General features: G+C 42.6%; 1 protein-coding gene across 1 annotated transcript; it reads right to left on the bottom strand.

Annotated features, from left to right (window-relative positions):
- Positions 1-14,345: 14,345 nt before the first annotated feature.
- LOC133732272 (F-box protein CPR1-like) lies at positions 14,346-16,204 on the bottom strand. The gene is made up of 2 exons (XM_062159783.1): positions 16,137-16,204; positions 14,346-15,908 (listed from the first exon to the last, which is right to left on the bottom strand). Exon 2 carries the CDS (start codon positions 15,882-15,884, stop codon positions 14,721-14,723), a length of 1,164 nt encoding a protein of 387 aa, XP_062015767.1. The 5' UTR covers positions 15,885-15,908; positions 16,137-16,204; the 3' UTR covers positions 14,346-14,720.
- Positions 16,205-21,100: the final 4,896 nt, after the last annotated feature.

Genomic DNA, 21,100 nt, shown 5'->3' with positions numbered 1-21,100 from the left:
TGTACGTTGCACTGTGGATTTCTAATGACTGATTAAAATTATGATGTTAATTTTGGTAGATTGGTAGAAAAGGAACAAGATCCGGTAGCAAAGAAGTGGTGAGGTTGGCGTAGTTATTAATTTGAGCTAGTCTCCACCGCCTTGTGATGTCTCAAAATGAATGTAAAAGGTGCCCACGGTGATGGCCACCACTCCTATTGCATTTGCCTGATGGTAGAGTTGGTGGTGTTCAGAATGTCTTTGTGATTTGAGGGAATCCTATTTCTAGTGGCAAATCCCCTATAACTTGGTAATGGCTTAAATAGGTCCTGTGTTAAGTTGCTGTTCTCTTACCTTAGAACCATTTAAGTGGGATGAGCTAGCATCTATTGCGCCATTTTAGACCTACAATTGGTATATGCTTATTGACACATAAGCCAAGAATTTTCATGTAAAGGAAACAGAACTCTATTCACATAACTGAAGCTCATTGACATAAGAAGTCTCACCGGGGTTATGACTAGCGCATGGTTTATAAACGATCAGTGACATCATGGCAAGACATGAGTACCAAACTATATCTAGACCTCTTTTTATTCAAATTGTTGCCATAGTTTCATTGTCGGTAAAACACGATTTATCATTCTACAAATCTATGTTTGTTGTAGGAAAATATGATTCGGGAGAAAATAGTGTGTTCTATTATTGATAATAGGAGCCCTTAATATAGGGATTTACAGAGTACATACAAGGTAATAGAATCTGAATATAATTAGGGAACTTAGAATCTTCTCCTATTACAACTCTAGAACTAAACCCTAATTTGAAGAGGCACATTAGAATACAACATCCTTAAACAATGTTCACAAACAAACTATACAATGATCTACTTTGTCACTCTCCGTATCCAATGAAATTTTTTGATTCAAAGTCGCACCACTAAATGGCTGCTCTCGTCCAATATAACACCCTCTGAAGCAAATGAGGATCATCACATAAACAACTATGAAGCTCATTTTTGTAAGGACCTTGTCAATCGCGTCTATTATTTAGACCGCAAGTGAATTGTGAATTTTGTTTATGCGCTCGAGTTCTTAAAGGGAAGCAACAAAAACTAGTCAATGCGCTCGAGTACTCATCAAAATTTGGAAGCAACTACATGTTCAGAGAACTTTTTACTATACCTCAATAAGAGATATGCTTCTAGTTTTGAAGGATATAACTCTTAAACTCACTATCAGATAATTAGTAGAGTGACTTTTGGAATTTAAGAACAGGAAAAAGAAAAAGAAAAAGAAAAAGAAAAAGAAAAAGAAAAAGAAAAAGAAAAAGAAAAAGAAAAAGGATTATACATGGTAGACAGGTACTGAAAAAACAAATCCAAGTAGCAACTTTCGTGCTCTCATAATAAGCTTCAAGTGAACTATGTTGTAAATGATAATGACTATTCATGCAATAGGTATTGCTTAATGTATGCGATTGACATACTTGTAATGTGCGATTGACAGACTCGTAATGTGCGAGTGATTAGTATAGCTATTATGTATTGCCTTTTGTATACATGATGTAACCCTATATAAATCTCATGGTGAGATGAATACAATACAATACAATTTTTCCAATTCTCTACAACACGTTATCAGCACGATACTCTAACCCAAGCCCTAGCCAGAAAAAACCCCTCTGCCGCAGCCTCCCTGCAGTCCCTGCTGCCCCTGCAGTATCGTCGCACGCCTACTGCCCCTGCAGCACAGCAGCACGCTCGTTCCTGTGCAGATCAGCCTGATTGAACGCCCCGAAACCTCTTGATCGGGACCTCAGATCAAAATCTTTCCTTCATCAAAGTTGTTCGTCTATGCCTCTTCTATCTGACCTCCAAATTTCATCCCTATTGGAGTCGTTTTGAGACCTGTATACCATTCGAAGTGGGAGCTGTTCAGAAGCGAATCTGCTCCGAATTTCAACAAGTAAGTTTTAAAGATTAAAGTTCCTGCTTTCTTGTCTTTTAAATTCCTTTTATTTTCTGCAGAATGTTGGAATATATGTTGCCAAATGGTTTTGAGTATTTAACAAAGCGGAATTGTGGGGATTCACGCTTAACGAACTAAGAGTGTTCGTATGAACTAAGAGTGTTCATAATTAAATGAACTAAGAGCGTTCGTATGAACTAAGAGTGTTCATAATGCTTGGACTAAGAGCGTCTGTAAGCATCAAATTGTGATCATATTAAAACATTATTTTTTGGTTTAATCCAAAAGAGATTCTTGGAAATTGTTTTCATGGTAGCATAGCTCGGAAATCTTATTATTTTAATTTTCGTGGAAGTTTAGCTCCGAAACTAATATATCTTCTCTTCTTATTTTCAGGATGTCGAATGAACCTAGACTCGACTTTCCCATGCTTGACTCAACAGGCTCGGATTACCACAGTTGGGTAACCGATGTTGAGAACCACCTCACTTCAAAGGGAATATTACCCATAATCCAGGCACCTAACCCGGATCGTGTGTTCGTGCGCGCGAACACCTACAAATCATGCTCAAGCAGTTATCTTGATGCGACGCCATATGGACAAGGCACTCATATTGGAGTATATGTCGATCAAGGATGCAAGAGAGCTATGGGTAGTGCTAGAAGAGCGCTTTGGCAATGTCCAAGATTCCCTCCTCCCTGACTTGAAGGTTCAATGGAACAATCTGCGCTTTGCTGATTTCAAGCCTGTTGCTGAATATAATTCAGAAGCTCTTCGCCTACAGTCCATGTTGAGGTTTTGTGGACAACCTGTCACAGAGCAAGAGCTAATTGAGAAAACTCTCTCCACCTTCCCCGTTTCAGCCATTGTGGTATCAAAGCAATACCGCACTGAAGTCAATGCTGGACGGATCACGAGGTTTCATCAGCTTATCAATCTCATATCTGTAGCTGAGAAACATGATAACATACTCGTGAGGAATTATAATTCAAGGCCCATTGGAACTAAGAGCGTTCATGAGGCGAATTATAATGCACCCAAAAGAGGGCGCAAGGAGCGGAACCATAAGAATAAGGGATATGAGGGACGTATGGGTCCATATAACCGCCCTAACAAGGAAGGAAACCGCAAGTTTGGTGCGGATACACGTGGTGGCAATGCCACACGTGGGAGAGGGGGTCGTGGCAACCCTGGCGGTGGTGGTGGCGCCATGGCCCGTGGTGGTGGCACCAACCCTCCTAGGGAACGCCCACAACGTGCACCTCAATTAAAGGGAGGCAACCACAATGATGTGTGTCATCGATGTGGATCAAGTGAGCATTGGTTCAAGCAATGCAAGGCAAGCGAGCAACTAGCTGCAAGATACAGGGCATACATGGACCTGAGGGAGCAAGAAGTGTACCTTGCAAAAGAAGAAGAAAATGGTGGAGACGTCCATCTCACCATAGAGGACTTCAAAGCTGACAATGAAGTGCATAAGGATGCCGCAGACTTTGATTAGATTAGTCCTTTTATTTTCCAAGAATTTTTGTAATGGCAATATGCCTTAGTCAATAAGTGACAATTGTATTAACTCTTTCTCATGTGGCGCACCCAATAAAATATGATGTCTAGGAAAGTCATTGAGATCATTGGTACTTAAGAGAGCCTCGCTCCACCAACATCTCTCTACTTTCCTAGTCATATTTGATTGGAGTTACCAAACGGATAGAGTGACTACAATGTGTCTTAGTTTGATTTTATTTTGGATTAGACTTTCTGGGACCTTTGATGTAATCATTGGCTATCTTTATTAATAAAGTATCGTATTATTATTCGATGTCATGGACATGTTTTAATTCCGAACTTTATTATTTTTCAGTATGTTTCCTGGAGAGTTGGAATGCCTTGTTGATAGTGGCACCACACATACTATATATTGACATAGGCAACTATTTCTATGGATGACGCATAGTCGATCTTCTGTGACTACGATGGCTGGACCATCACAATTGATTCATGGTCGAGGACCAGCTCAATTTATGTTGCCAAATGGCACAAGTATTAATGTCACCGAAGCTCTATATGCTCCTAGGGCTGGATGGACCCTATTGAGTTTTAAAGATATAAGAGCCAATGGTTTTCATGTGGAAACACATTGTGAGAATGGACAAGAGTTCCTTTGCATCACCTCTAATGACTACAGACATAAACGAGTATTAGAGAAACTTATGTGTCGATCTAGTGGGTTGTATGCAACCACTATTCGAATTATTGAATCCAACCATATCATGAGAAATGACTTATGGGATTCTGACACATATAGGCTTTGGCATGACCGTTTGGGACACCCAGGTCGTGATATGATGATCCGTATATTAAAAACTTCACACGAACATCCATTTTTCAAAACGAAAAGAAGTCAGAACCAAAATTCGATCCAAGGTAGGGCTGGCGCCGCCTACCCCCTGCGGCCCAAAAGTGGTATTGACGCCACCAATACCTTCTTGGTTCCTTTTTCTACTTCTAAAGTCAATTGTGACTTCGTGGCTCAACCGGATACTTCCCTGGTTGCTTCTAAAGCCCATCTTTCGTTTTGCAAAGCCTGCTCTTTAGCAAAATTAGGATCGAGACCATCCTATGCAAAGGACACTAAGGAAAATATTCCATTTTTACAAAGAATCCAAGGTGATATTTGTGGACCTATTCAACCAACTTACGGACCATTTAGATATTTTATAGTGTTGGTTGATGCATCGACACGATGGTCACATGTCATGCTATTGTCCACAAGAAATGCTGCATTTGCTAAACTCCTAGCACAAATCATTAAATTACGGGCTCACCACCCTGATCATTCCATTAAGTCAATTCGTCTTGACAATGCTGGAGAGTTTACATCAAAAACGTTTGATGACTATTGCATGTCCATTGGGATTGAGGTTGAACACCCTGTTCCTCATGTTCACACCCAAAATGGTCTCGCAGAAGTTGTCATTAAAAGACTTCAAATGGTCGCTAGAGCATTGGTTATGCGCACCAATCTCCCTGTTTACGCTTGGGGCTATGCAATATTGCATGCAGCTGTGCTCATTCGTCTGAGGCCTACTGCCACTCAACCCTTTTCTGCGTCCCAGATGGTTACTGGATATGAGCCTGATGTCTCACACTTACGCATATTTGGGTGTACAGTTTATGTGCCGATTGCGCCGTCACAGCGCACCAAAATGGGTCCTCAAAGACGATTAGGCATTTATGTTGGATATGACTCTCCAACCATTATCCGCTACTTAGAACCCTTGACAGGCGATCTATTTACCGCTAGATTTGCGGATTGTCACTTTGATGAGACAGTCTTCCCGTCGTTAGGGGGAGATAGGAACAATAATGTTCAACAGGAACGACATGAATTGTCGTGGTCTGTCCCCACTTTGTCTCATCTTGATCCCCGAACCGCACAGTCCGAAATTGAAGTGCGGAGAATTCTCAATCTTCAGAACGTAGTAGACTCTATGCCTGATGCGTTTTCTGATATCGCTAAAGTGACAAGATCACATATACCTGCTGCAAACGTGCCTGCAAGGATTGATGTCCCTAAAAATCATGGACATGGCGCCACCCCTAGGGGTATTGGGCATGGCGCCGCCACCACTAATAGTGATGGAAATGTGGCTCAGGCCGGGCTCCCAGCAAGGAAACGTGGGAGGCCCAAAGGTTCGATGGATTCTCGCCCGAGAAAGAAAGCGAGTTTGGCACAGAAAGATCCATTAATCATCGACATAAATAACCCGTCTCATGAAGATATTTCGGATTATGGTTATGTTCAAGAGACATCATTGGGGGACGCTCCAATGTTAGAACCAATTCCAGGGAATAGGGAGATCTCCATGAATTACACTAGTGTACATGAGACGTTGAATCGAGATTCTATTATCCTTGATGATGTGTTTGCATATTCTATTGCTCAAGGAATTATAGAACACGATGATATCGAACCTCGCTCCGTTGAAGAATGTCAACGAAGAGCAGACTGGCCTAAATGGAAAGATGCGATCCAGGTTGAATTGGATTCACTAACAAAGAGACAGGTATTTGGGCCTATAATGCTAACACCCCCAAGTATAAAAGCCTGTTGGCCATAAATGGGTCTTTGTTAGAAAGCGTAATGAGAAAAATGAGGTTGTTAGATACAAAGCCCGCCTTGTGGCGCAAGGTTTCTCACAACGCCCTGGAATTGACTACGAGGAGACATATTCTCCCATAATGGACGTTATAACGTTCCGCTACCTTGTCAGTTTGGTAGTTTCCGAAAAACTTGACATGCAGCTTATGGATGTGGTTACAGCATATCTATATGGGGATCTAGATTCAGAGATATCTATGAAGGTTCCAGATGGACTTCAATTACCCAAGTCAAGTGGCTCTAAACCACGGAGCGCGTTTTCAATAAGATTGAGACGCTCACTATATGGATTGAAACAATCCGGACGGATGTGGTATAACCGTCTAAGTGACTACTTGATTGGGAAGGGATATGAGAACAATGAAATATGCCCATGCGTGTTTATAAAAAGGACAAGTTCCGGATTTGCAATTGTAGCAGTTTATGTCGATGACATGAACCTAATTGGAACTCTAGATGAGTTAAAGGAAACTGCTAAGTACTTGAAATCCGAATTTGAGATGAAAGATCTTGGGAAAACACGGTTTTGCCTCGGACTAGAACTCGAGCACCGTAGTGATGGGATTATGATCCATCAGTCAGCATATACTCAAAAATTATTAAGGCGCTTTAATGAAGATAAAGCAAAGCCTGTGAGTACTCCCATGATCGGTCGTAGTCTTGAGCCTGAAAAAGATCCGTTTCGTCCAAGGGATGAGGACGAAGACTTATTAGAGGCTGAAGTGCCCTATCTAAGTGCAATAGGCGCATTATTGTACTTAGCTCAATGCACAAGACCGGATATCTCATTAGCAGTGAACTTGTTAGCTTGACACAGTTCTGCGCCAACATGCCGCCATTGGATTGGCATAAAGACAATCCTTCGATACTTGAGAGGTACGATTGATATGGGCTTGTTCTATCCCTATAGAGAGAAAATAAATAACGGAAGTGTGGGATCAGACTCCACAAGGCAAAACGCCACCTTCCGTGCTCCTTCTCCCCTCCATCAAAATGACAACGATGTCTTGATGAGTTTTGCTGATGCAGGGTATCTCTCTGACCCTCACAAAGGTCACTCCCAAACGGGTTATGTCTTTACCATGGGAAGCACTGCGATATCTTGGAGGTCTACAAAGCAGACCCTTGTTGCTACTTCCTCAAATCATGCAGAGATTATCGCTCTACATGAAGCCGTGCGAGAATGCATATGGCTAAGGTATGTAGTTAGACACATTCGAGGAACTTGTGGTTTGAAGTCTATCACAGATGAACCTACATGCATTTATGAAGATAATGCAGCTTGTATTGAGCAAATGAAGTTAGGTTTCATCATGGGCGACAACACCAAGCATATATCGCCTAAGTTTTTTTACAATCAGCAACAACAAACACTTCTAAATATTGAAGTGAATCAAATCCGTTCAGAGGATAATGTAGCGGACTTGTTTACCAAGTCGTTACCTAAATCCACCTTCGAGAAACATGTGAAGAGCATCGGATTAAGAAAGTTATCCGAACTCCCATAATTGTAGAACTCAGGGGGAGACCTTGACATCAGGGGGAGGTATGATGTCTACATGTTCGATCTCGAAGAGTGAAGGACGTGTTGTGATCTTTTTGCCCTTCGACCAGGGTTATTTTTGTCCCACAGGGTTTTTTTTACCTGACAAGGTTTTTAGTGAGGCAACGATCAAAGCGTCATCACTGAGTTTGAGCGGCACAAGGGGGAGTGTTGAAGGATGTCGACTACTCCACATTCACGCGCGTTGTGCTCTTTTTCTCCTTCGACCAAGGTTGTTTTTTCCCACAAGGTTTTTATTACTTTGCAAGGTTTTTGACGAGGCAACTTAGAAGCGCATAGCAGATGCAACACTATTGACATGGAATATCCAAGGGGGAGTGTTGTAAATGATCATGACTATTCATGCAATAGGTATTGCTTAATGTATGCGATTGACATACTTGTAATGTGCGATTGACAGACTCGTAATGTATGCGATTGACAGACTCGTAATGTGCGAGTGATTAGTATAGCTATTATGTATTGCCTTTTGTATACATGATGTAACCCTATATAAACCTCATGGTGAGATGAATACAATACAATACAATTTTTCAAATTCTCTACAAAAAACTAATGTTTGTTTGCTTTCCATATAGCAATCTAGCTTCTCTCAACAACAAACTGCATTCTCCATGTTGAGTAAAACAAAACTATCTTCGTAATAATTAAGAGAGCAGAAATCTTCGAAATCAAATACCGCGAGATCGTTGCATTGTTGGCTCACAAGGTCAAGTGCGACTAACGTTTGCCTTCTAGATGTTAGTACCAGAAACACTTCACCACTCTTTCTAAAACACAATGGCTGAGGCCGTAAACTTCCCTGTGGACCTAAAGTTATCAGTTTAGTCCACGAGTCCTGCCTGCAATACTCTTTCATTACCCAGTTATCAAGAGAACAAACATCATTCTTGTCTCTGTACCTCGTGAACAAAGCAAGGGATTTCTCATCTCCCGAGACAGACACTTGCGATTCTAAGTGCATTTCGGTCCTTTGGCATCATTATCTCACGAAATAACTCACTGCCGAGATCAAATGCCAAAATGAAATAGAAATAAGCACTAGCAATTCCCCCAGGTTCTACAGCCCAATGAATAGCTCCGTTGAAAAAACACTGGCCTCTTACTCCATGTACTCGGCATGGTGGTGCAACAGAACCAAGACTTTTCCATGATCCGGTGGCTAGTGAATAAACCTCAGCTACAGTTGGATTTGCTGCATCTTCTTCAAGAGTGACAAGTCGAACAACCTTGTAATCATTGGTCATGGCATCAAACCTGAACCCAATAGAATCTTCAAAAAGACTAGGCCTGGGATCGGTTTGGCTCGGCTCGGGAACATGCCTATACCTATACCGATACCGAGTTTATAGTCGGCTCGGTTCGGTTCGGGACGCCGGAATCTCATCTGCAATACCGTTTAGGCCCGAATCCGATCGGTTCGGTTCCAATCGGCCTGAACTGATTTGAATAGCAAAATTTCCAGAAACCTGAAAAAATGCAGCATTGTAAATTTGCAAACCTTTCTAATTAGTTCTCCAATGAACTTCATGCACATTTCTGTCCAAAATGCAAATCAAAGCAGAACTTGGAACTACAAAAGTACAAATAACTAAAATAACTAAATAAGTGGTTAACAAATCACATAATAAAATCAGAACTCAGAAGTGCATAACTGCAAATAGCCAAATAGTTCCTAGTTCCCACTGTTCTAAGCCTATCAGCTTAATATTACATGGAAATGTTCACAAACCAGTGAAACCACAGTAGCAAACTAGCAATTGAAATAAGTTCATGAAAATATGAAACAATCAAGTTGAAAAATGAAAACTGAAAGAGTCCATCCTTGCGGCATAAACCAGAAAGTCAGAAACTGATCACATCAAGGCAATAGGCATCAACTGTTTTCATCCTCGGAGTCAACTTCACTGAGTTGAACAACTTCATCATCAGTTCCAATACCATTCTTTCCCTTAGCTTTTGGAGGAGGACAAGAGGTTGAAGAGGCTGAGGTTACATGATCTACATACCAAAGTACAAAACACAAGAAACTGTAGTCAGAATGTAAAAAATAAATGCAGAAACTGAAATGTAAAAAGCGAAAACTGAAAAATAAAAAAACAAACAGAGAAAGTTAAAAATCTGCACCTTTCTCACACTTTTCATAGAACTCATAATCTTTGATGCATGGTTCATTTTCTATGCAACTAGTATCATTCCCCCTCAACCAACTTTGTAGACAAATCAATGCTTCGACAGATTTAGGAGTCAATGAACTCCTAAAGTTGTCAATTACTCTCCCTCCGGTGCTAAAAGCGGACTTCGATGCAACTGTCGAAACTTGAACAGCCAACACATCTTTGGCTATTGCTTGAAGTATAGGGTACTTGGCTCCATTGATCTTCCACCATAACAGAATCGGGAACTCGAACCCTTCCTTCTCATTTGTGAATTCAAGAGGGTCCAGCAAGTATTTGTCTACTTCATGCGAAACCACAGCCTCATCAAGCTCAGAAACTACTTTCCTCCAATCATTGATGTAAGATTGTCTTCCTCTGCTGCCGGTGCTTGTTACAGTGCTTTGTGAAGATGAGCTTTCAACCTCTGTTTGACCTCTCTTCTTTGCAGGGGCCTCATTTGGTGCATACTCTTCATACAAGGACATCAACACATCACGTAACTCCCTCGTTTTAGTCTGCACATCTTCCAATTCAAACCCTTCATTTGTCAAAAGATGAGTTACATGCCTTACCTTGAATCTAGGATCAAGGATCAGCCCCATAAACACCAAGGGATTCAAATCCCGAAAGCCACCATAATACTTGATGAATTTGGACCTCATATTTGCTGCCATATCACTCAAAACCTTCTCGGTGTCCGAACCTGTTGCAATTTCAGGTTCTATGAAGAGCTTGCTAATCTCCGATTCGATTGACAACACATCATGAAAAGTGGTATGGATTGTGGGCCTATTACTTGCACTAACTCTTAGAGTTACTTCATAGAATACCCTAAGAAACTGCACAAACACTTCCGCCTTATCCCATTCATCCTCGGATGGTGGCCCCACTCTAGGCCTCTTGCTTTTACTTGGAACCAAATTTCCTTCCTCATCATACTCTTCCTCAGGCTCTTTGAAATAGGCTGAAAAGCAGCTGTCCGGTTGCTCCTCCATCCTTGCAAAGGCTGCTTTGAACTTCAAGGCAGCTTCCAACATTAAGAATGTTGAATTCCACCTCGTGGGAACATCCATAACAACCAATCCTCTGCAAGGGATATGTTCCTGTTCTACACATGCCTTAAAACTATCCAACCTTGCTGGTGAAGACCTAACAAACTTTACCGCATTTCTAATGGCCAGCACTGCTCTATTTAGTCTCTTCAGCCCACTACCAACAATCAAATTACAAATATGGGCAGTACACCTAACATGCATGTACTGACCCTCTAAGATTGATTGTAGTTTTTCTCTTTTGTTAAGTTTGGACCTAACAAACTCAATAGCACACTTATTGGCTGCTGCATTATCTACTGTGATGGTTAAAACCTTGCTAATCCCCCATTGAAGCAAACAAGACTCAATCAAAAGACCTATGGAATTCCCACTATGATTAGAAATAGTGCAGAAATTGATTATCCTCTTATGCATTTCCCACTTATCATCGATAAAGTGTGCTGTTAGCACCATGTAGTTGAAATTTTGAACACTTGTCCAAGTGTCAGTGGTTAGGCAGACCCTATAGTGTGCTAAATCAGTTTTCAACTTCTTCTTTGTCTTATCATACAATGTAAGAAAATGTTTAACCAAAGTTTTCCTACAAGGGACCTTAAACATCGGCACTGCAACATGACAAAAAAGCCTAAACCCTTGCTTTTCAACGAAGCTAAAAGGAAGCTCATCAACTACTACCATTTCAACACATGCTTTCATAACTTCATCAGGATTAAATGCTACAATTTTCATAGAATTACCCTTACTTTTATCACCAGCAAGCACTTTCTGATTTTTATCTATCGCTCTCCTTCCGGGATAATACTTACATGATTTGTTTATGTGCCTAATCATCCCTTGAGTCCCATTTTTGTAAGAATCACAAGCATAGTCTCCTAGAGGACCCTTAGGACAATATATACACTTAGCCCTCCTAAATTCTTCTACAATATCTTCTTGACCCTTTACTTTAGTGACTTTTACATCTTTATATTCCTTAAAGTGCTCCCACACCCAACTACGTTTTCTATCACTCGAGGATTGTTACTAACCTTGTCAGATGAGGAAGATGGAGCTCCTGCTTGAGTGACATCTTCTTCAGCTCTGTCAGGGATTTAGGGAGAGGTACCAGTTGAAGAAACAACTAGACTAGAATATGCTTCTTTCTGTCCTTGAGCTCTCTTCTTACTGCTTTTAAACTGAAACAAGTAAATTACACAACAGTCAGATTACTCGATTACATATAAACATGCAAATGCAATGCAGCTTATGAAGTTATGAACACGAAAATGAAAAATGCAATGTAGTATGAACATTTATACATAGTATTAACAAATCGATTAATACCAGTTGAAGAAACAACTAGACTAGAATCAACATATCCACAAATCAGAAGCCTCCAGCCTAAATCACTTCAAATTTAAAACTCATTTGATCCCACAAGTCCACAACCACACACTACCCACTGCCCAGCACACCCACTGCTCCAGCCTAAAATTTCACTATTGAAACCTCACAGATCCAACCACTAATCAACCCCAAATTCAATCATGCTGCTACAAAGTACAAAACATGAACGAAAACAGAAAAATCTGAGAAAGTGAGAGACTTACCCGCAGTTTTCCCATGGTTTCAGAGTGGGAGGCTTGAAGAATCGAGTTGAGTCCAATCGAGGCTCTTAAGTCTTAACTTCTTCACTCTTGAACTCTGATTTGGTCTCTGTGAGAGGACTGAGAGGAGTGACCGAGTGAGAGACTTCGATTCTTCGATGGAGGGGAGAGAGGAGTGAGAGCCTTCGATTCTTCGATGGAGGGCAGAGAGGAGTGAGAGCCTTCGAATTTGAATCTCCTCTCTGGGCCTTCGAATCTTCGATGGAGGGCAGAGAGCCAGAGAGGAATTTAGGAATTTAGGGTTTGTGAGTTGAGAAATGAGAACGGCAGAAGGGGAAAATGCGAAATGAATTGGGATTTGGGAGTATTAGGGCTAAGTGGCTGATCACATACGACAAGTCGTGAAAATATTAGAAAATCGGGTCGGGTCGGACAATACGGTATCTATTTGACCCATACCGATGCCGACCCGTTTACTTACTATTCGGTACGGTACGGTTCGGGAATATGTGGAACTGGAATTGCAAACCGACCCGATCGGTATCGGCTCGGATCGGACAGTTTTGGTCTCGGTTTGTCGGTTTGGAGTTCCCAGGCCTAGAAAGGACCATGAGTGGTAAAGGTCACACTAGGCCAGGGAAGCATCACTGCCTTTCTAATTGATGGGTTCCATATTATGTAGTTGAACATTTTAGACCCTATATCATCCGCAAGGCAGACCAGCCCGTCACAAATGCCAGCTACACGGAAACGCTCGTTTGCCGGGTTTACCATTCGGTTAAGTTGAAAATCTATGTAGCAGCACTCATGAAAATCATTGCTATCATTATGCAAAGTGTAAACCTCTTCCATTGGTTCATGCCAGGAAGTTCGGTTGCGGACACCGTGAAGTAGAAGGTGAGTGCCATGCTGGTTACTGGTGTTGATTTTCTGTCTTAGGTGGGCGCGGATAAAACTTGAATTTTGTATGATGGACTTCCATGACTTACACACTAAGGTGCATCTGACCAAACACTTGATGGGTAGTTTGAATAGGATATCATGTCTGATTTCCTCAGGAAAAGAGTCTATCATGTTTCAGATTTTGATGGAGAAATAATAAGAAAGAATCTACACCGAAAGATTAATAAGCTATTTGACGCCTTAAAGTTCCAAGTGCAAGGTCCTTTTATTTGCGCTTGTTGTGGATGCAACGCGCTTGCAACTTGCAAGTTTGTGTAGAATTGTAGATAGAATGCCGTGTGAGACCTCTATTTATAGGGGGCTGAGTTCCTTGGAGAACAAGTACTAAATCCCTTGAGGAAAATAATGCTTGCTGTTTAGGCCTTTCCTTTAAGGAAAAGGTATGTATTCAAAAGATACGCTGATACGCAGGCCAAAGTTCTATGTCCAAGCCCATTCTAGTTTAGAATTTATTGGCTCAAACAGCTAGGATGAACGAGCTATATAAAGAAGTAAAACCCAAGAAATCAGACAACACCTTACTCTACATGTTTAGATGACTCTTTTCATCATACATGAATCAGATATGCTTCAAGTGTTGAAGATGGCAGTGTCTGTTTCAACAATGAGTGATTTGAATACGCCACAACAACATGCACATGATGTACACAAAAAGCAGTTCTTTCTTAATAGGAACATAACAAAGATACCATTGCAAATTTTGATAAGAGTTATACTCACAAGGCAAGACGATCAGTAGGATAAGGTTAAACTAGTAGCCACTCAGATAGAGTGACTTGAGAGATTTAAGGGAAAAAAAAACACTGATAACTAAAAATGCAAATCCAAGCAGCAACTTTCACAGCCCACAGCTACAGACAACACATACTAGCTTAGATTTCTCTGCTCCCAATTGACACCTGCACAAAGTTGAGTGACTGATGTTAACAATTAAGATTTAACACAATGCAGGAATAAAACTGCCAGCAAAACCAGTTTCTAAGTTTTCTTGATGTAATTGGCTGTGAACAGTGGCGTATTCAGGGAGCTAGATATGCACTACTGGTGTAAACAAATATGTAAAGGTTAAGCAAAAGATAGGTGGTTCAAACTTAAAAGACATCAATGAATCGTTTAACAAAATTCCAGGCAAGTAAGTTGAAGATGCAATCTATATATTAAAAAGAATAGAAAGAAAATGTGCAGAAAATATAAAAAATTATTCAAGTGACCAAACTAGAGGCATGTGTATGACAAAAGACACATGCACGGAGAATAACCTAACCTGGCCTGTTCTTTTTCTCAACAGGAAACTGCATTTTCCACGTCGAGTAAAACAAGACTCTCTTCATAAGAATCAAGAGAATAACACTCACAATCAAGAATATCAACATTGTTCATTTGTTGACTCACAGGGTCAAGTGAAACTAATGTTTGATATCGACGATAGAAATATGGTTCTCTTAGTTCCAAAAATACTTCACCGCTCTTTCTAAAACAAAATGGCTTGGGGCGCACACTTCCTTCTGGACCTTGTGGAGCGAGAGTTATCATTTTGGTCCAGGACTCCTGCTGGCAATACTCTTTCATAACCCAAATATCAAGATAACTAATATCATTCTTATCATTATACCACGTGAACAAAGCAAGATATTTCCCATCTCCTGTAACAGAAACTCGAGAATTGAAGCCCAATTCGGTACCAATTGGTATCAATATCTTGCGAAATGACTCACTATCAAGATCAAATGCCAAAATGAAATAGAAGGAAGCAACAGCATGAACAACCCAATGAATGTTCCCATTGAAGAAAGCATGCGGTCTTGTACAAAATATTTTGCATGGAAGACCAACAGAACCAAGACTTCTCCACGAGCCTGTGGCTAGTGAATATACCTCAGCTACAGTTGGATTTTCCGCATCTTCATCTACAAGATTCTCAAGAGTGACAAGTCGAACAACCTTGTAGTCATTGGTCATAGCATCAAACCCGAACCCAATAGAATCTTCAAAAGGACCATGAGTGGTGAAGGTAAAACCAGGCCGGGGAAGCATCACTGCCTTTCTTATTGTTGGGTTCCATATTATGTAGCTTAAAGCTTTAGATATTAAATCATCCGCCAGGCACACTAGCCCGTCACAAATGCCAGCCACACGGAAACGCCCATTTATCGGGTCTACCATGCGGTCAACTTGAAAATCTATCCTACAATACTCATCAAAAGCAGGATTATCACAATGCAAACGGTAAACCTCTTCTGTTCCCTCATGCATGGAAGCTCTGTAGCACCTGCTATGTAGTAGAAGTAGAGTCTCATGTCTACGTCTGAGGTGGGTGCGAATAAAACCAGAGTTTTTGATAATGGACAACAATGGCTTGCTCACCGAGGTGCATCTGATCAAACACTTAATAGGTAGTCTGGATAGGATATCATGGCTGATTTCCTCAGGAAAAGAGTCTATCATTGCTTCAGATTTCAATTCCCTTAGCTGAAATTTACACGGAGAGAATCCAAATTATTCACAATCAAAGACCCGTATGTGAAACAAAACAAACAAAGAATAAAAGAAGAAAACAAGCCCCTAATCAGCTATAATTGATAGAATTGAAACTAACTACAACTCATACTCACAGCAGAGTAACATTCATATAAACAAACAAATCAAACACCATGGAGAAAAACCCTAGAGGTAAACACTAGCTATTGGGGGATTTACCTCGATGAAGAATCCCTCAGCTAAACCACTTCGTCTTTCCGCACAGTAAAATACGTCGGCACAAACCCTAGAAGGCTAGAAGCAAGGAAGAGGATGCGCCTCTCTACTTGTAAGCTGAACAAGTATCGTGGACTCGAACTGGACCAAACTTAAAATGCTTGATGGGCCGGGCCATTGCCAATTTGAGTTTTTTTTTGTTGGTACAATGGGAGCACAAAGGCCCAGAAAGAAAAAGAAAAACCTAATTACCAGCACTAGGTCATCAATGTCATCCAAAACTATTTAATTAACAAAAATAGGAGGGTTCGATAAATGCAGAAGGCCAAGATCCATCTCTATGCTTCTCTTTGCCAAGCAATCAACCACCATGTTCCTCCTCCTACGAAGATGATAGATAGAGTAGGAATCAAAGGAGAATAGAAGAGTTTTGCAACTTATCAAAAGGATGTAAACCAATGTCATTGCTATTAAGGAGGTTGACCAACACTTCATAATCATTCAATGATTTCAATCATAACATGCTTAATGTGAAGATCACTAGCCAAATGAAGATCAGTAGAAAGACCCCAAGCTTCTGCTTGCAATACTTCAACATGACCAATACATCTCATAAAACCTCCAACCCACTCTCCAGAACTATCCCTTATAACACCACCAGTACGTACGTACTAATCATACCAGCTGCATTTTTAGAGCCATCCACATTGAGTTTTGGAGTAGTTAGGAGGAGGTTTCTACCAGCATAACAGCTCAGCTCTAAAAATAGTAGCAACCTTTGATTTAGAAGTAGCTCTATCCCATTTAGATAGGTAACTCAAGATAGAATTAACTGTATCATAGGGACCTAGAAAAGTATTGTCAAATACATACTTGTTTCTCTATTTCCATATAAACCAACAAATGAAGACGAATAATTTGTACGACTGAAGACCAAGAAACCTGCATTTGTTTGAAACAAATTCGCAGCGACTTAGTCATCCCACTGAAGTGTGAAAGTCTTGGTCATGGAATTAGGGACACAATAGCATTCCATATAGCAGCTGCTTTAATTCAGAACAATCTCAGAATAGATGGGTTGAAGACTCCTCATCACCTGGAAAATGAGTACAGCTTGAATCAATAGTCGAATGTATAATCAAGCCGTTAACATTAGTCAAGAGTTTTCCTTTGAGAAGTAACCAAGTGAAAATCTCCAATTTTGTTTGTTTGTTTTTTTTTTGAGGGAGGGGGGGATGTTTAAATTCCAAATATGCTTCCATTTAGGATCGGGATGCTAGCCAGGATCAACAATATGCTGCAATAAGCACTCTATCCAGAGAATTGTCCATTTGGAGTATATCTGCCTTCGTATTAACTTATCATTCATTTGATCCAGGTAAGAAATAGGGCAGCATAAAATCTTTTCAACCACAGTAGGGGGTAAGCAAGCAAAGAGCAAAGCAGCATCCCATTCTCTGTTATCCAAGAAATCATGAACCATAATATTATCATCCACCATAGAAGGGTCAGTTGCAAAATCATAGAGTAAACCACTACCTGACCAATGATTAGTCCAAAAGTGCACCTCCTTACCATTACCAATTCTCCATATAGAACCCTATCTAATGATAGAGCTATCAAAACAAATACTATTCCATGTACGTACGTGAACAATTAGACTTGGCTTAGAGTAGCTCATAATTACCATTCAATCTCTTTTCTTATAATAAGTCGATATCTATGTAGTGTACACGCTATACCTTGTGAATTATTGAAAATTCTTGTATACATGGTGTTTCTGGTGGCTTTCTCCGGGTACCTCACACAGAATGCTATACCGTCTGGGGTACCGATCCAACTCCTAAATCCTGTATCAATAACACACGCTTAGAGGGGTAAACCGTACCGGACGGTTTACGCCTGTCCGATGCTTGAATGAGAAACTAATATAGATGCGTATCAAGTAAATAGTGGACAAAAGGAGTTATTACCCGTAAAAGGTGGTTGTGCTAATGCCTTTATACTCGAGCATGTGAAGGAAGTCTCCCCCATCTTCGATGTGGGACACTAGTTGTTCTTCTGATGCCATATCAGTCCTCCTGTTGTGTAAATAGTTGGGCTGTGCTGGCCTTGCCCAGGGCCCTGGGTGCCCGGGGTGGCATCCCAAATGAGCCCCGCCATGGTGGGTCGTGAACCCGGCCCATGGCATAGTACATGGGAGTACCGATGGGGCCCAGCCGATAGTGCCAAACTTAGTTGAGACTTCCCTAGTATGTACAAGTCCCCCAAGTTCCCGTTCAAGATGTTTCTTGGGTGGGGACTTATTATTGTCTCGGAAGTTTGGCACTAGTGTGCCTATAGGGAGTCCCCCAAGTTCCCGTTCAAGGGATATCTTGAGCGGGTTACGCTGTAGGTAGCTAATCTACACGCTGCGATAGGGTGAGGGTTGAGCCTCCGGTACCCAATGGGGTAGGGAGGACTTGACTCTGATACCCGATGGGGAATAGGAAGTGAGACTCCGGTACCCAATGGGGTAGAGGATGTGAGCCTCCGGTACCCGATGGGGTAGAGAGAGGACTTGCCTCTGATACCCGATGGGGTAGAGAGGACTTGGCTCTGATACCCGATGGGGTAGAGAATGGAGCCTCCGGTACCCAATGGGGTAGAGGATGTGAGCCTCCGGTACCCGATGGGGTAGAGAGGACTTGGCTCTGATACCCGATGGGGTAGAGGAAGTGAGCCTCCGGTACCCAATGGGGTAGAGGATGTGAGCCTCCGGTACCCAATGGGGTAGAGAGGACTTGGCTCTGATACCCGATGGGGTAGAGAGAGGACTTGGCTCTGATACCCGATGGGATAGAGAGAGGACTTGGCTCTGATACCCGATGGGGTAGAGGAAGTGAGCCTCCGGTACCCAATGGGGTAGAGGATGTGAGCCTCCGGTACCCGATGGGGTAGAGAGAGGACTTGGCTCTGATACCCGATGGGGTAGAGGATGTGAGCCTCCGGTACCCAATGGGGTAGAGAGGACTTGGCTCTGATACCCGATGGGGTAGAGAGAGGACTTGGCTCTGATACCCGATGGGGTAGAGGATGTGAGCCTCCGGTACCCAATGGGGTAGAGAGGATGTGAGCCTCCGGTACCCAATGGGGTAGAGAGAGAACTTGGCTCTGATACCCGATGGGGTAGAGGAAGTGAGCCTCCGGTACCCAATGGGGTAGAGGATGTGAGCCTCCGGTACCCAATGGGGTAGAGAGGACTTGGCTCTGATACCCGATGGGGTAGAGAGAGGACTTGGCTCTGATACCCGATGGGGTAGAGGAAGTGAGCCTCCGGTACCCAATGGGGTAGAGGATGAGAGCCTCCGGTACCCGATGGGGTAGAGAGAGGACTTGGCTCTGATACCCGATGGGGTAGAGGATGTGAGCCTCCGGTACCCAATGGGGTAGAGAGGACTTGGCTCTGATACCCGATGGGGTAGAGAGAGGACTTGGCTCTGATACCCGATGGGGTAGAGGGTGTGAGCCTCCGGTACCCAATGGGGTAGAGAGGATGTGAGCCTCCGGTACCCAATGAGGTAGAGAGGACTTGGCTCTGATACCCGATGGGGTAGAGAGAGGACTTGGCTCTGATACCCGATGGGGTAGAGAGGGGACTTGGCTCTGGTACCCGATGGGGTAGAGGATGTGAGCCTCGTGGTACCCAATGGGGTAGGCGGTGCATGTCAGCCACGTGGGGCAGACTGAGTGCAATAAATGCCCGTCCCCTCAACTGACGGTTTTCGAGACGTGGGACACGTGTAGTGATCTTGCGGTTGAGGTCTTTTCGTCTTCAACGGCCCTGATGCTTTAGGGATTGAATTTAAGAGGGAAACAGACTGTTTCCCTTCTCACTTTCCAAAATTCTGAGAATTTGCGAGTTTTGCTTTTTACCTTCTCTCTGTGTGCCTCTGTTGCTGTGAGGAGTGAAGACGAAAACCTTGAGGTGCGATCACAGAGAAGGCCTTGGCCGGATTAGCGACTGCAGGAAAAGAGGTAAGAGAATGTGGTTTGGTTTTTGGTTTTTCTTGTGTGTTTCCGTTTGGCATGTTTTTTTGTTTTTCCTGGGTTTTTTTTGTTTGCGTTTCTGGGTTACTCAGAATAAGCAATATGTGAAAGTGGGTAGGAATTGCTACGGCCGATTGGGTGTTTATGGACTTTGCTTGAATTTCTGGGTTTTTTCTGTGTTTTTTCTGGGTTTTTTGTTTGAAGTGGGGAGTGATCCGCGCTTCAACATGGTCTTAGATCTGGCTAGGCTAACCCTTGTGCTTCTGATTCCAGATACATCGAGTTTTGAAGTCCGCGGTATCGTAGTTAGGATGGAATCAGAAACCAAGGGTGGGGATGCGGGATCGTCGTACCAGTCCTCTGCCAGGCAAGCTGAAGTGGACATCGATCGGTACTTAGCGCAAGTAAGTCAATTAGCAGAGAATACCGGATCCTCGACTGGGGTGTTCTCGGAGAGCAGTGAGGAGTCCGACGAGGGTGAGAGCGAGGGAGGGTCGGCGGAGGCCCCGGTAGTCACGGTGGCAATTCCCGAGGGCATACCGAAGCCTAGGTATACACTTGCGGACGGGACCGTATGCTACGAACCCGGGAGAAGTATGACGATGAAGGAGATCATCGCCATGCGACTGAAGTGGGGAATACCGGATACAGTGGAGCTTAGGCCTCTCAAGGATGGAGAGATGGCCGCAAATCCTGCCCCGGGGTGGGTGGCGCTGCACGAGAACCAGTTCCACCAAGGATTATCGCTACCTCTGCCCCGGTGCCTACAGTATCTGCTGCGGATGCTGAACCTGTCACCGGGGCAGTTGACCCCGAATGCTATTCGCCAAATATATAGTATGTTGGCCATGTGGGATTTGTGCCAACAAGGGTGGCCTTCAGTAAATGAATTCCGCGCGGTGCACAGGGTCCTGTACTCGAGGAAGCTGTCCTGTGCG

Source organism: Rosa rugosa, chromosome 2 (assembly GCF_958449725.1).
Source record: "Rosa rugosa chromosome 2, drRosRugo1.1, whole genome shotgun sequence".
Classification (NCBI taxonomy): Eukaryota; Viridiplantae; Streptophyta; class Magnoliopsida; order Rosales; family Rosaceae; genus Rosa; species Rosa rugosa.
The sequence above is the reverse complement of the archived record's forward strand: the minus strand, read 5'-3'. Positions and strand labels throughout refer to the sequence as shown.

Excerpts from the sequence above, each read along its gene's own strand:
- LOC133732272 (XM_062159783.1), bottom strand. The coding sequence starts at position 15,884 with ATGATAGACTCTTTTCCTGAGGAAATCAGCCATGATATCCTATCCAGA.